A 14,160-nucleotide genomic window follows, 5' to 3' on the forward strand; every position below is an offset into this window, starting at 1 on the left:
TGTTGTTCTGCTTCTGCTGTTTTGCATCACCAGGCTGCAGAGAGAAAAATGCTTTGCTTTGCAATTACATTTAATTTGAATTTAAAATTACGTCAACCAAGGTTGTCTGTTTGGTCAGCCTCTAGTATAGATTTTTACATGACCGCTAAAATCTGGATTTAACTTTTTTTTTTAGTCACTTTAATCAACTAATTTCAGAAAAAATTAGACAACTAATGTGATTAAAACCCAACAAGGTCTCAAAGTGTGCAAAGACCAAAAGATACTCTTTTAAGATTACATGCACACACATACATCCACACCTACACCTTCTTTAAGTCTGAAAACACAATGGCAAATGTTTATCTCTGAATGTGTCCTTCTACACTTATAATCTCCACCCTGGCTAAATGAATGTTTATGCATATTGCAGCCTTCCACATGACAATGACTGTACTTTTATGGAATAAGTGTTTTTGATTCCTGTTGACTCTGTCATTGGCTTCTCAATGGCAGCCCCCATTGCAATTTTAACCAGATTGTTTCAATTATGGGATTATTCATATCAACAAGTTGAAGAGGGGTTGTTTTATCCCCCTGAATTGCTGGTTTAAAGATGTTAAATTACATGATGTCTCATAGTAATAAACTGAGTGGGCATGGTCCTGCACACCCTCTTCATGATGCAAGGTTATGTGCACAGGACATAGACTATCATTTATACAATATGTTTAAATACCATTGTTAATAATATGGTGAAAAATTAAAAAAAATAAAACTTCACTTCCTAAAAGCTGCTTTTAATATAAATTACATAAATAGTTTTTAATTTATCATTTTCATTTATCAATTAACTTCAAACAATTTGCAGTAAAGGGGAAAGAGTCTAATCAGTATTTGCAGCACTCTCAGTTGCCCTTCACCAGCAGCAGTTCTTTTCGGTTTGACCTGCACAGTTTCTCCTGGTACTTTTCAGCACCTTGGAGAAGTTACTGCAGTTCTGTAGATTCGTGCCGTTCCAGCGTCTCTTCGTGTCATCCCAGACTAACTCTACATTGCTGAGATCAGTGGAGGTCAGACCATCTGCTATAGGACTCCTGGTTCTTCTTGCCTCTGAAAATAGTTCTTGATGAACTTTAGTGGGTTCTTTATGGGCTTGTTGTTGTGCACAGTGGGCTTCACAATGAACCTGGGATCAGCCAGACACCTGATGGTATTGTCTTAATAATGTAAAACATCTGAAATGCTTAAAACTTATGCACAGTGCTTTACCTGCAAAAATTAATGTCATTCTCTTTAACTTTTTTGTTTTAGCGCTACATTATACTTGTTGAACATCAGCAGTATATACATTGTGAGCCTGTGATCATACTGACATTAGCTGGGATGTAAACATTGCGTATAAAAACAGCTTTTGCTCATGCCTACTTGTTGTTGTGCATGTGCTTCACTGCAGTGGCTCTGCATAGATGTTTGTGGTACGCCAAAAGCTCAAATACATTGAACCCAAACTGTTGTGGACCTTTGTGGGCACAGTCAGTCAGTTCTGAACACTTCTTGAATGGACAAACAAATCGCTGTGTTGCTGAATTTCCCAAATGTACAATAACAAATCATCCTCCAGTCACACCACACAAAGACATGTTCACTCAGCAAAATATCAGCATACACCAACCAGCATAGAACGCACAGTGCAAGAATCCTGTTTTACAGCTGAATATTCTTTTATAGAGCTGCTTTCTTGGCTGTAGACTGGAGAATGTTTGTTGTTCTTGAATGAATGATGAACGCATGCACCAGTACAGCCTGTACTTATTACTCTCTGCATCTGAGATAGGAATACAGACAGTTTGCCTGGACGAGGCTGTTGAGTGGCTCTTTGAGAAATCTTGAAACTACTCCCTAGTCTTAGTTTGCTGGTGAAGGGTTAACCTCGGCCTATTTGATGGGCCACCTTGCTAAATATAACCCCAAACCTCCTCCACATGAGCACGCACAAGCCTTTGACTGCTCTCCCTCTGTCAACACTGCAACTCACACACTTTTTTTCCCTACAATGCACACACTTCAGCCTTGTTGTATGGCAGCCGCTCACACAGTCATTTTTCAACACACCATTAATACTTTAGTGAGTATGATTCTATTGAGAAGCCAGTTTGTTTAGGCTCGGCACACTAGGAGGTTTTGCCTGCTATTTCTGTCTCATACTAGAACTAAATAGAGGTAGTTGAGTCAGCATTAGTTAATACTCTATTCATGCTCACTCTACAGGAAGCAGACTTGGAATAAATTGCTCAGTTTTTGATTTCAAAGATGTGAAGTGTGTTTACTGATAAACCTATACTGTGTTGAATGAATACTTTAACAATTTGATGAAAATGCTTATTTGCCTTCTTACCCAGAGTGCAATATTTATTGTATCAGCCTATTAAATATGACATTTTCTTGTATGTCTTTGTGGTCGGTTTGCATCTTGAGGGCGTTTCACATCTTTTGTGGTAATTTTTATCTCTTGAGATTTAGTGAGTAGTGCAGACTTTTGATTTATGTTGTGACCGTTTGAATGGAGCCAAGCCAGCAGTTTACCTCTACTTCCACACAGAGATGCATGCTCAGAGAAGCTGCCATATGTCTGTCCCCTTCCATGCTATGCTATGCTAAGCTAAGTGTCTCCTGTCTGTAGCTTCATGTGTAATGAACAGACATGAGAGTGGTTTTGATATTTTCAATTAGGGAAGCCCAACTATGCCGAGCTGTTTATTTAATATCCTGGATGATACTACCAAAGACCTTCCTTTTAAAAGGCATTACCACAGAAAATATGTGAGGTTCATGGTGGCTCACCTTTATAGTGAGCCATTACTTAGCCTCAGTAAAGAACCTGTTAACACCACTGGCATCAGAAAAGAGGTTGAGTGTCCAGCATTATGCTGTTGAGGGTTGCATGCTTTGAATTTGAGCATTGGTATTGAGATGTAAACCATCTATCCATTATCTACACCTGCTTATTCCTATTTAGGGTCACAGGGATCTGCTGGAGTCTCAGCTGTTTTCGGGCGAAAGGCGCATGTCACCAGCCACCGAAGAGATGTAAACCACATTTGGAAAAAGTTAACACTTATTTGCTCTTACAATTTAAACAAAGTGTCAATATGTAGTTATTCTTTATTTTTACTCATGGTTTTCTAAACCGTGTGCTGTCAGATGACCAGATCCTTGCACTGTGGACATTGTGTTTTAATTGCTTGGATTCCATTCTGAAATGAATATGATTTTTCTTTCATAACCTACAAACTTTTCTATTACTGCCATAATGGAGCAAGTACTTTCTAGCCTTGCCATGACTATTAAAAAGTTTTATTATTAAAAGGTGATTTGATGGATAGTGATCATAGCAAGGCTGTCTAATACCTCTTATGCCTCCTCTTTCTTTCAGCAGTAGGTGGAAATTGGCCCTTGTATTTGCTGCCCAGTTCTCATGCTGCACGACTGCTCTCTTCATTAAAAAGGAAGCTGCATGCTCAAAGCTGCTTTTTAGATTATTACCATATGTCTGCAAAGCCCAGAGCTGAGCAGCAAACCGGCTCCCATCCTACCCTCTAATTTCTTATCCCAAAATTGGACATGTGGGTCCTTGTGTGTGTGACAACGTCCCTCCCTTCCCTCGACCGGCGCAGTACATTCTCACAGTATTTCTTCTCCCATTTTAGATGCATAATAGCAGTGCATCAGCCTTTAAGCAACACTGGGGAAATATGCCTTGACTTATCTAACTGCATGTTGTTTTAACCTTTCAGAGATATTAGAAAAGTGAAATACATTGTCTCATTTAAAACTCTTATAATGGGAGTCATTTTGCTTATCTGCTGTTTCTCATCTCCAGGACGCCAATGTGTGCATTGTACCTCCACAGGAATAACTGAGGTCATTCACAGTAGAGCTGGTGTATTCATAAAAAGGAATAAATCTTTCAGGAAACACAAAGGGCATGGGTACTAATTAATGCAGAAAAATGTCAGCCTTCTACAGTTTTGCGCAAAACATAAAGAAAGTCCACTCTGGATGTGGGAGGTGGTTTAAAAGAGATCTTTGTGTCACCCAGTCCAAAAGCCATTGCCCCAAATTGCCCATCCCAGCATGCAACTCACTTCTGCATGAATACAACACTTGTCTGATGGAGTGGGCAGAAACCCCCCTATCGCCAGGAGATCCTACACAGGACTTTAACATCAGCAGATTGCCTCACACGCAAGTTTTGTACAGTTTGAGAAACTTTGCTATGGATAAACTCTAGGCTCAGGGAATAGCAGAGGGTATTTTACTTGCTGCACTGAGATGCCTTTTTAGAGCATCTGTAATTTAATACAAAATAGCTATGTTAAAAGTATAAGAAAGGGCAGCATTTGGTGCTTGACAGCTCTTGGTGGATGGCTTTCAGTGGATGATTAGTGAAGGACTGAAAAATCTACAGGAATAACAGGAAAAGGTGTCAAAAGGAAGGTTCAGAGACATTAGTCTTTGATTTGTGGACAGGTGTGTGGTCAGTAATAGCACTTGTTACCTGCTTAAGGCTTGGCTGATAAACCCTGGATGGCAGTGCTAAAGTTTGTTCTAGATCTAGAATCAATATTATTGTCCCCTGGAGATGTAATGGTCTTTAAGAGCAATGTGTTTGCTCCCTTGCACCAGCCTTGGAATAGAATCAGATTTGACTAGATAGTTCTAGAGAGTTGGTTTAGCTGGATGAGGTAATTGTGCATGTGGAGATTTTTAACATCTTTGGCAGGGCTAAAGTTGAGCGGGGCTGGCAAGTTTTCTATAAAAAGATGGTTGATGATGGAGGTATATTGATTGTCTGCAGAAGTTCTTGGATGGTCAGGGACTGGTTAGGAATATCAGTTCAACGGTTGACACTTTGGAATGAGTCCGACCCAAGCATGAGTGTAGAGCAATGATTAGAACAGTTGAGTTATACTAAATACTCTGACACATTAGCTGTTTGAAGAAGACACAATGTTCCTGTACTGGAAAAAGCGTGGAGCATATGAGCTGGAGGCACTGCCATCCTCTCTCAGTCAAGTGGGAATAGAGCGATTCTCCTGGTCATCATCCCTGGACGGCATCCACGATGTGTGTGGTAAGCTGAAGATGAGGTGTATTGTCTGACGAAGTGGTGACTTAATGTGTTTGTAGATTCAGACCATAATGTACTTCATGAATTTTTCTATTTTGACTGAAACAGTTTGTTGCTTGGATAAGGACTGACTGTACAATTGAAATTATTAACAAGTGAACAAGTAAAAGTGACTTATATGGCTAAGTATGGTGACCCATACTCGGAATTTGTGCTCTGCATTTTAACCCCATTCCAAAGTGCACACACACAGCAGTGAACACACACCCGGAGCAGTGGTGCCCGGGGAGCAGTTGAGGGTCCGGTGCCTTGCTCAAGGGTCTCACTATAGTCGTGGCATTGAAAGTGGACAGGGCGCTGGCTATTCACTCTGTGCCACCGACAATTCCTGCTGGACCCGAGACTCATAGACTCACCCGAGACTTATATGGAGATATTTCCCCTTGTTTTTAAATATCTCTGATTGGTGAATGGATGTGCAATATTAAATATTGAATTCTACTGATGACTCTTGAGCACTGGCGAATCTAGAAATAGGGTAGGGTTGCCCTATAGCCTATAGTCTATAGCCTTGCCCCCCATACATCCGCCCATGCTCTTGAGCTGTATGAATTTTTGATCTGTCTTTTTTATGAGAGTAGCATGGCTCTAGTAACGGCAATGTCTGGCTGTTGGTCGGTTTACTAGTTTAAGTTTATAGACATTCAGTCTTTATGAGTGTTTAGAGACGCTGTTATATGTCTGTCCCCTATCCATTTCAAGCCCTGCACATTTGGAGCTTCATATATAAGGAGGCAGAATAATGACTCTGGCACTGGAAACAAAACAAGAACTGAAATATTAAACATTGGCATTGAATAATTTGTACTGGAAAAAAAAAAAAAATAGTATGGTATTATTAGTGGAAAAAACTTAGTTTTTATGACAGCCTTCTGATTTTCAGTCAGTCAATGTCATTGTTTTTCAATGCCAAAGTTTTTTTTTTTTTTTTTTTTTTTTTAAGGTTTCAGATTTTAGCTTGGGCTAAATAACGTGCATACTACATGTTTTGCATATAATTTGCATATTAAGGAAAAACAGTACGGCTCATGCCTGGCTGCAAAATATCCAAAATGTAATTGCAAAATGTGGTTCCATTAAATGTTAAAATGGCTTGGCATAGATGACTCTCACTGCCTAGAATGGAACTTCCAAACCTCAAATAAGTCTGTCTCTGTCCTGTTTTTTTTTTTTCCACAAAGATTTGGGCTGGTATGAAGTTAACTCTAGCTTTTAACCAGCTTAATAATATTATATATTTTGGCAGGTCTGCTGGAGCAAATCCACAGCAGCAACTACATGAGCAGGAGGATGGATGAGTACAAACCCTGAGTATTAATTCTGGTGTTGAGGCTGGGATATATTTTGTGTTAGCACATTGATGAGACCTTGTGCAGCAGCAGCAGTCACGCTGGCCTCTGAACTGAAGCAAAAAAGGTCACCACAGGACAGACTTGGCTAACGTTTCCATTAACCACAGGTTAGCTAACTTGCTACCTAGCACTAAGATATATGCTATGTTTAGCAATTACTTCAGTGAACCTCTGCCAAAACCGTAATACCAGTGACAGAAATCTCACACTGAAAAAAAAAAAAAAAATGGCACCGAAAAACAGACTGAACTAAACTAAAACTGACTAAAAATCAGAAGATTGTCCCTGAAAAAAACAAAAACAAAAAACTTTGGCGTTGAGAACACAGATTTTTTTTTTTTATATATACAGTGGTGTGAAAAAGTGTCGGCCCCTTCCTGATTTCATGTTTTTTTTTGCATGTTTGTCACACTTTGTTTCAGATCATCAAACAAATTTAAATATTAGTCAAAGATAACACAAGTAAATGCAGTTTTTTAAATGTAGGTTTTTATTATTGAGGGATAACAAAATCCCAAACTACATGACCCTGTGTGGAAAAGTGTTTGCCCCCTGTTAAAACATAACTTAACTGTGGTTTATCACACCTAAGTTCAGTTCCTCTAGCCACACCCAGGTCTGATTACTGCCACACCTGTTCGCAATCAAGAAATCACTTAAATAGGACCTGCCTGACAAAGTGAAGTAGATCAAAAGATCCTTAAAAGCTAGACGACATGCTGAGATCCAAGGAAATTCAAAAATAAATGAGAAAAAAAGTGATTGAGTTCTATCAGTCTGGAAAAGGTTATAAAGCCATTTCTAGAGCTTTGGGACTACAGTGAGAGCCATTATCTACAAATGGCGAAAACATGGAACAGTGGAGAACCTTCCCAGGAGTGGCGGGCCAAGCAAAATGGAACCATTAATTCTGCTGTCTACCAAAAAATCCTGAAGGAGAATGTCCGGCCATGTGTTTGTGATCTCAAGCTGAAGCGAACTTGGGTTCTGCAGCAGGGCAATGATCCAAAACACGCCAGCAAGTCCACCTCTGAATGGCTGAAGAAAAACAAAATGAAGACTTTGGAGAGGCCTAGTCAAAGTCCTGACCTGAATCCAGTTGAGATACTGTGGCATGACCTTAAAAAAGCGGTTCATGCTCAAAAACCCTCCAATGTGGCTGAATTACAACAATTCTGCAAAGATGAGTGGGCCAAAATTCCTCCACAGCGCTGCAACAGACTCATTGCAAGTTATCACAAATGCTTGATTGCAGTTGTTGCTGCTAACGGTGGCCCAACCAGCTATTAGGTTTAGGGGGCAAACACTTTTTCACACAGGGCCATGTAGTTTTGGATTTTGTTTTCCCTTAATAATAAAAACCTTCATTTAAGAACTGCATGATGTGTTTACTTGTGTTATCTTTGACTAATATTTAAATTTGTTTGATGATTAAAGTGTGACAAACATGCAAAAAAAAAAGAATTCAGGAAGGGGGCCAACATGTTTTCACACCACTGTATGTATATAAATACTTTTTCAATGGAATTTTTTTTTTTCAGTTCAAATGCTTCAGCGCCATTGTTTAATTTTTCAGTTCCGGTTTCTGTGCCAAGTGTTATTTTTCAGTGCCAAAGTTTGAAGTCGTCATTCTGGTTCAATAAATGTCCAGCTAGATTTGATGACAATTTGCTGAGATAAACTAAAACCCTCAGCTATACTTTGTGTAGAGTTCTAATTAGCATGCTAACAATGATAGACCTATACATGGTAAACAGCATACAGATAACCTTCTGAACATCAGCATGTCCCTATTGTCTTTGTCAAAGCCCACTCTGCCTCTGTACAGCTTCACAGAGCCACAAGAAGAGTTCCTAATTTTATTTTCATGGTTAGGAATGAGTAAAAAGCTATGAACTCAGTTTTGTTTTACCTATATTATTATTCTGGAAATCTCTATATCCATATTATAAACATTAGTCTATAATGGAACATGAAACAGGCGTCTTGCATGTAATTCAAACCTGCTTCTCTAATTCTCACCCTCATTCATTTAACATGACAGGTGTCATTAAAATGGACATTAACATGGATCAGACATTACTTTACATTGTTATATGTAATGTTTCTACAAGGAGATGATCTAGTTTGCTTGGATTTTGAGCTAAGGATTTTAGCCCCATTATGGAAAAGTTTTTTTTCCATTGCTCTGTTCTCCCATGGAAAGCACTCAGTGACCTGGCATGAAGACAACCTCACATGAGTGAGAAGAGGAGGAAAGAGCAGATGAGAGTAGCTCCACAGATGAAATATTTACCCCTGAAGAAGTGCATAGCTGAACTGAAATGCTTCCCTGTCTTCTCTCAGTGCTTTTTTGACGTGGCACCGGGGCACTAACTTTCCGTTGTGCTGCCTGATTTATGCCATTAGTGAAAGGGGAAGTGATAACACAGGGCTGGGGAGAAATGTTGTTCATCCTGTCCTCTTTGCCAGCCAGTCTCTAGAAAATCCAGCTACTTTCTGGTCAGTTTAAGGACAGTGTCTGCTTAGGCAGACCTATTTGGCAGAGACTGAAAAGAGGAATGCCACAGAAGCAACAGTGAGGCTTTGATCCTTACCTTTTCACTATCTCTGTAATTAAGACCTAAGCTTTTACTGAAAACATTTCTCAACTCTGTTGGAGCACCCAGCCCCAAGATACTGCTCTGGTCTCCAAAATAGACCAAAATAGTAGTCACTTGATTTCTTCAGTTCCAACACACTTTTCTCATGCCCATTACAATTCACCTAATGTGCACCCAGTATTGTAACGGTCTTCTAAGAGATAGAGAGATATATGATCCCTGGTCCTTCTTGAGCACATGTTGAACTGTCCTTGAGCAAGACATGGGATTTCTCCTTGTAGACAGGCCTTTCACAGCAGTAACTCCAGTCAGTGTGCATGTGTTAACGTGTGGATGAGAGGCAAATTTCTCAGCACTTTATATGTTAAAAGTGAGGAAAAGTGTCTGTTTTTCATGTAAAACTACAGTGCTGCATGTACAAATTTGACATTGTGTGGATTTTCCTTGAGAAACAAATACAGTAAATGGGCACCTTTTTGAAACTTTCTTTCTTTATTTTGAGTCAGCAGCAGCATTTTTACATTAATGCTGGGTCATATTATGATGAATCCACAGAGAATTATCACTCAACACTGCAGTTCTCCTTAACTCTAATGTATATTTTCTGGTCTTTCAACTCATTGTTATAGTCTTATAGCCTGAAACTAGCCTTGAGTATGGTTCACTCTCATAAGTGCCAGCTGTAGCAGGCAGCAGTTTTCAGTGTAAAGCTCTGTGTGCTCAATGGTAGACACACAGACTGCCTAGACGAGACGTGACCAAAAACACAAGAGGCCATCTTTTATTAGAAGTCTGTAGGTGACTAGACATTACAATATCTAAGTGTAACCAGGTTATAAGTGATTTTAATGTTATAATTACACAAAATAACTTTCAACTTCAAGGGTAACATACTTGGGTAGTAAGACCTCTACTCCGCTAGGGCTCGTACTCGAGTTAATGATGAATGTTTGTTGTTCTTCGGTGGTATCTCCATTGTAAAAGGGGATCGCGCCCCTCTTTCTCCCCTTTTCCTGTTCGGAACTGCTGTGGGAGAGAGGAGCTGAACGGGCGGAATATTCACTGGAGGGTCTCTGTTTTGTTTTGGGTACCAGGTACCAGAATAAAAGGCAAAATCAAGCAAAAGCCCTGTGTCACTATTTGTGCTCGACACACCACAACACAACGCAGAGTTTCTCCCAACACATCGAGAGTTATCATACGATCAGCATACACATAGTGACGAAGAGCGTGGGGAAGAAGTCCATGATGGCAATGCGGATGCTGGAAGACCAGGCACACTGAGGCTTCTAAGGCAACCGGTTACATAAGCAGTAAACATTACCACAAATGTGGTTTGGTGGACTTATTCAAAAATCCTAAACAAAATGCAGGTTTTTAGTAAGTGTTCAGATGCTTATCAAATTCTGTATTTAGGGAGAAAAATGAATCACTACACCACTCTGCTGGCAGATTATCTGGACTTTATGTCACATTATCTGTGCAAAGCCACACAGCTCTCCTTACTCACTCATACTCTACACATAACGTATACACACACATATACACACATATATATGTGTGTGTGTGTGTGTGTGTGTGTGTGTGTATACGAATATAGAAAAAAACATCGAATATAGGAAAAAAGGCCAGGATTTGGACATTGGAGTTGCTGAGGGGTGTAAATGAAGCAAGGAGTTTTGTTTGATCAATGAATGAGTAAACTTTACTTAAACTTGTCTCTGAGTTCGGTTCAGCTGGGTGTTGTAGTTGGGTTCTTAGATCCAGACAGAGATAAAGGATGATTTACATATGCATGTGTCAGTTTTAGGTTTTTCTAAAAAGTGTTCTGGATGAGACAGGGGGTTCTTAAGATGAGAAAAAAGTAGAAAAATGCTCTAAATTTGTATTCTTATATGGGATGTGTTGATCTCCAAATTTCAGTCCATCATTCCTTACCTTCCTTTTGTACATTATGTTCACTGGGCCAGTCTAAAACATGTACAAGCGCACACTGGCATTCCTCAGGTCATACTCAGCCACAGCTTCCAGTAAAGAGAATTTGCCTCTGTTTTGCTTGGAGTTTAGCACCCTTAAAGCTCATAAAAAGAATAGCCTGGCACAAAAAGTCACACTGTTATGTAATAATCAACTTGCACTTGACCAATTACTGTACTTTCTGACATAAATGCCCTGAAAAATTTGAGCTATGTGGTAATCCCGGTCATGACTTTTCTTATATGGGGTGACAGGGTATTGGATTTTTGGCCAGTACTCAATCTCAACATAAGAGTCATGTAAGCCCTAGATATGCCTGACTGGAGGATGGTGTTTTTTTCATTGTCATTAAGTAATTCCAAAATGAGTCATCAGAGTAAATCATTTTTTTTTTTTTTTCCATTGTCTACATTGAAAATTGGCTGTTCCTCCACCCTTCTCTGGAACAGTTTACACTTGTTGTTCTGTGGTTTTCAGTTTTATACATGGAGACTTTGGGTTTGCTTAGATGTGGTAGAGGAGAGGGATAGATCCAAGGAGGGGGTAGAAGAGGGTGTGATGCACATGTGTCTGATTTAACCACTATGGGGGTAAAACAACATTAAGTAGGAGTCCTTCCCCTACTGCCACTGAACCCTCAGCCTTAGAAACATCTGCAACCTGCTCGTGTTTTAACGTCTGCTCAACAGGCCCAAATCATTCACCTGTAGAAGTATACTGAGGGGTTTTAACTGTATGTATTTGGTTTGTGATTCACCTTTCAGGAGTCACCAAGTGTGATTCTATATTTGACACTTAATATTGGATATTAATATGTTTTAGTGACAGAGTAACCTTTCCAGGAATAACATAAATACTAACATTTTTATTCTGTAATTCATTTTTTGTTTGTTTTATTATGTGTTTTTCTTTTCTTCTTGCTTGGACCTATCGATATGGCCATTTGTTAACCAAACCATGCCGTTAGGTCCAACATCCCAAAATGGCTTTTTATCCTGCATGGCTTCCTCACCTTACTTAAGCTCATTCCACATTTCTGTATGGCATAACATTTCTGTTTGACTTCTACCCTGCATGTACTCACAGCACTGTCTCTTTGCCAGTCTTCCTGTCTGTATGCCATCCTGCCTGCGTACCATCTGTGTTCATCTCCCAGAAGTCTTTTCATAACTGTCTCCTGGCAATAAGGAGATACATACTGCAAAGGGGTGTGTGGAGGCTCTCAAAAATGTGAAAATGAAGAGAGGAGTACAACTCTGAGCAATCAAAAGAATAATCTCACCACCCAAATCAAAGGTTCTCCTCTTCTGCAAAGCTCATTGTGAAAAGCATGCTGTCTTTGCCTGTCTGAACATGGAATTATGGTGAAGCTCAAAAGGGACGTGGTGCTGTGAGACGAGAAGAATACGATTAGTAAGCTCTGTAAGACATAATATGGTAGTATTTAAAGATTGCATCATCAGTGTAAGGACGTTAGCGTTCCATGTGTCAAGATTTCCAGTCTGAAGCTGCACGTATTTAATCACACAGTGATAATGGTGACATTTCTACCACTCACAATAGGAAAACCATTGGAAATGTAGGTTTTTTGACTTCAGACAGTAGTAGATAAAAGCTGGCTTCTCATTTGTCATGGTAGTGACCAACAATTTTGCTGGAATTGCAGCAAATGGTTGCAAATATTGATTAATCTGCAAGAGTTTGGTCTGTAAAATGTCAGGAAATTGTGAAAAGTGCCATAATAATTTTCTAGAATGGGTTTATCCTATCCATGGCTTTTTGGTCAAATGATATAAAAATACTGAATTTACTTTCAAAAATGAACAAAGAAAAGTAGGTAATTTCCACAAATGTGACACTGGAGCAGGGGAAAGTTGGCACTTTTGCATTAAAAATAATTTAACTATGAATCAATTGTCAAAATAGTTGGGGATTATTTATTACTAGTTGCAACATTATGCTCTTCAGACTATTCTATACTGTAGAACTATGTACATTACTTGGGCAAACATGTAATCATACAATGTATTTATGTTCAAACATGTCTCACTTTAAAGGTGACCACTAGGAGCATTATTGAGTAATGTTTTTTTTGTTGTTCTTTTTTTTAGAATTAGTCCCTGTTGCTGTGGCCTATTTGTGGGCACCCATTGGGGCTTTGCCCCAGGCACTGTCTCTCTGTGGTGAGCAAGCCAGCAAAGAGCTGCCTAGATGGGAGGTTCCACTGTCTCTACAGTGTACTAGCTCATTGTCTGTTGTCACATGTGTTTGTGCATAGTGTGTGCTTGTTTGCTTTTGACTTAATCAGCACTGCTGAGTTCAGGAATTCCAGTTCATCGGAGACAGAAAACGGGAGAGTCAGCAAGATATGAGCAAGTAAGAGAGAAGATAGAGGTTCAGCAGCTGAGAGAGTAATTTTGCATTACTTTTTAAGATGATCAAGCAGCACATGGAGGGCTGAACAGTTTAGGACAGAGGATAATAGTGTGGATCTGAGGTCATAGCTCAATTTGGGGAGTCTTTTTTTTCTTTTTTTTTTCAAAAATTAAGCTTAAATGACTGAGAAGCAATATGTAACCTAACCCATATAACCACATTCATTTGTGGTGCTTCTGTTCCCTCATTTGCATGACAAGCTAAAAGATGAGTTGTCAGATTTGTTGTTGTGGAAATAAACATACAGGGAACAAATACTGGATCTGCTCTTGGCCAGGCGCATGCACATATATGAGGGAGTAACACTATGCTGGATCTGGAAGTCAAAAAAGAAAAGTGAGAAAAGCCCCACATATCTAGATACATACATGCGAAAATGCATTAATATACATATACACATATGCAGTACACGTTGTTGCCTTTAAAGTAAATATTGCTAACTGTTCACTAAGTATTTGCTAAATAAACTAAATATTAATTTCATATTCAGCATATGCAGAGCAAAATTAAGAGTGATTTGAAGTCATGTTTATGTCAGTGAGCTGAGAAGGTCTGTGGAGCTGACATCACACTGATGAGACATAGTAACTTTTGTCCATTGGAAAGCTGTGGTAAAGAA

General features: G+C 39.3%; 1 protein-coding gene across 4 annotated transcripts in view; it reads left to right on the forward strand.

The window, feature by feature from the left end:
• plekhg5b (pleckstrin homology domain containing, family G (with RhoGef domain) member 5b) overlaps positions 1-14,160 on the forward strand; it is a 67,311-nt gene that overhangs the window by 5,220 nt on the left and 47,931 nt on the right. The window contains exon 1 of one of the 4 annotated variants that reach the window (XM_026332482.1): positions 4,869-5,116. The exons of 2 other annotated variants lie outside the window; for them this stretch is intronic. In XM_026332482.1, the coding sequence (XP_026188267.1) occupies positions 4,993-5,116 (124 nt within the window). In that variant the 5' untranslated portion in view covers positions 4,869-4,992. Of the gene's footprint in view, positions 1-4,868; positions 5,117-14,160 lie in introns of those variants that run through there. One more of the 4 variants, XM_026332481.2, reaches the window with a different exon arrangement.

This window comes from Mastacembelus armatus, chromosome 7 (assembly GCF_900324485.2).
Source record: "Mastacembelus armatus chromosome 7, fMasArm1.2, whole genome shotgun sequence".
NCBI classification, from domain to species: domain Eukaryota; kingdom Metazoa; phylum Chordata; class Actinopteri; order Synbranchiformes; family Mastacembelidae; genus Mastacembelus; species Mastacembelus armatus.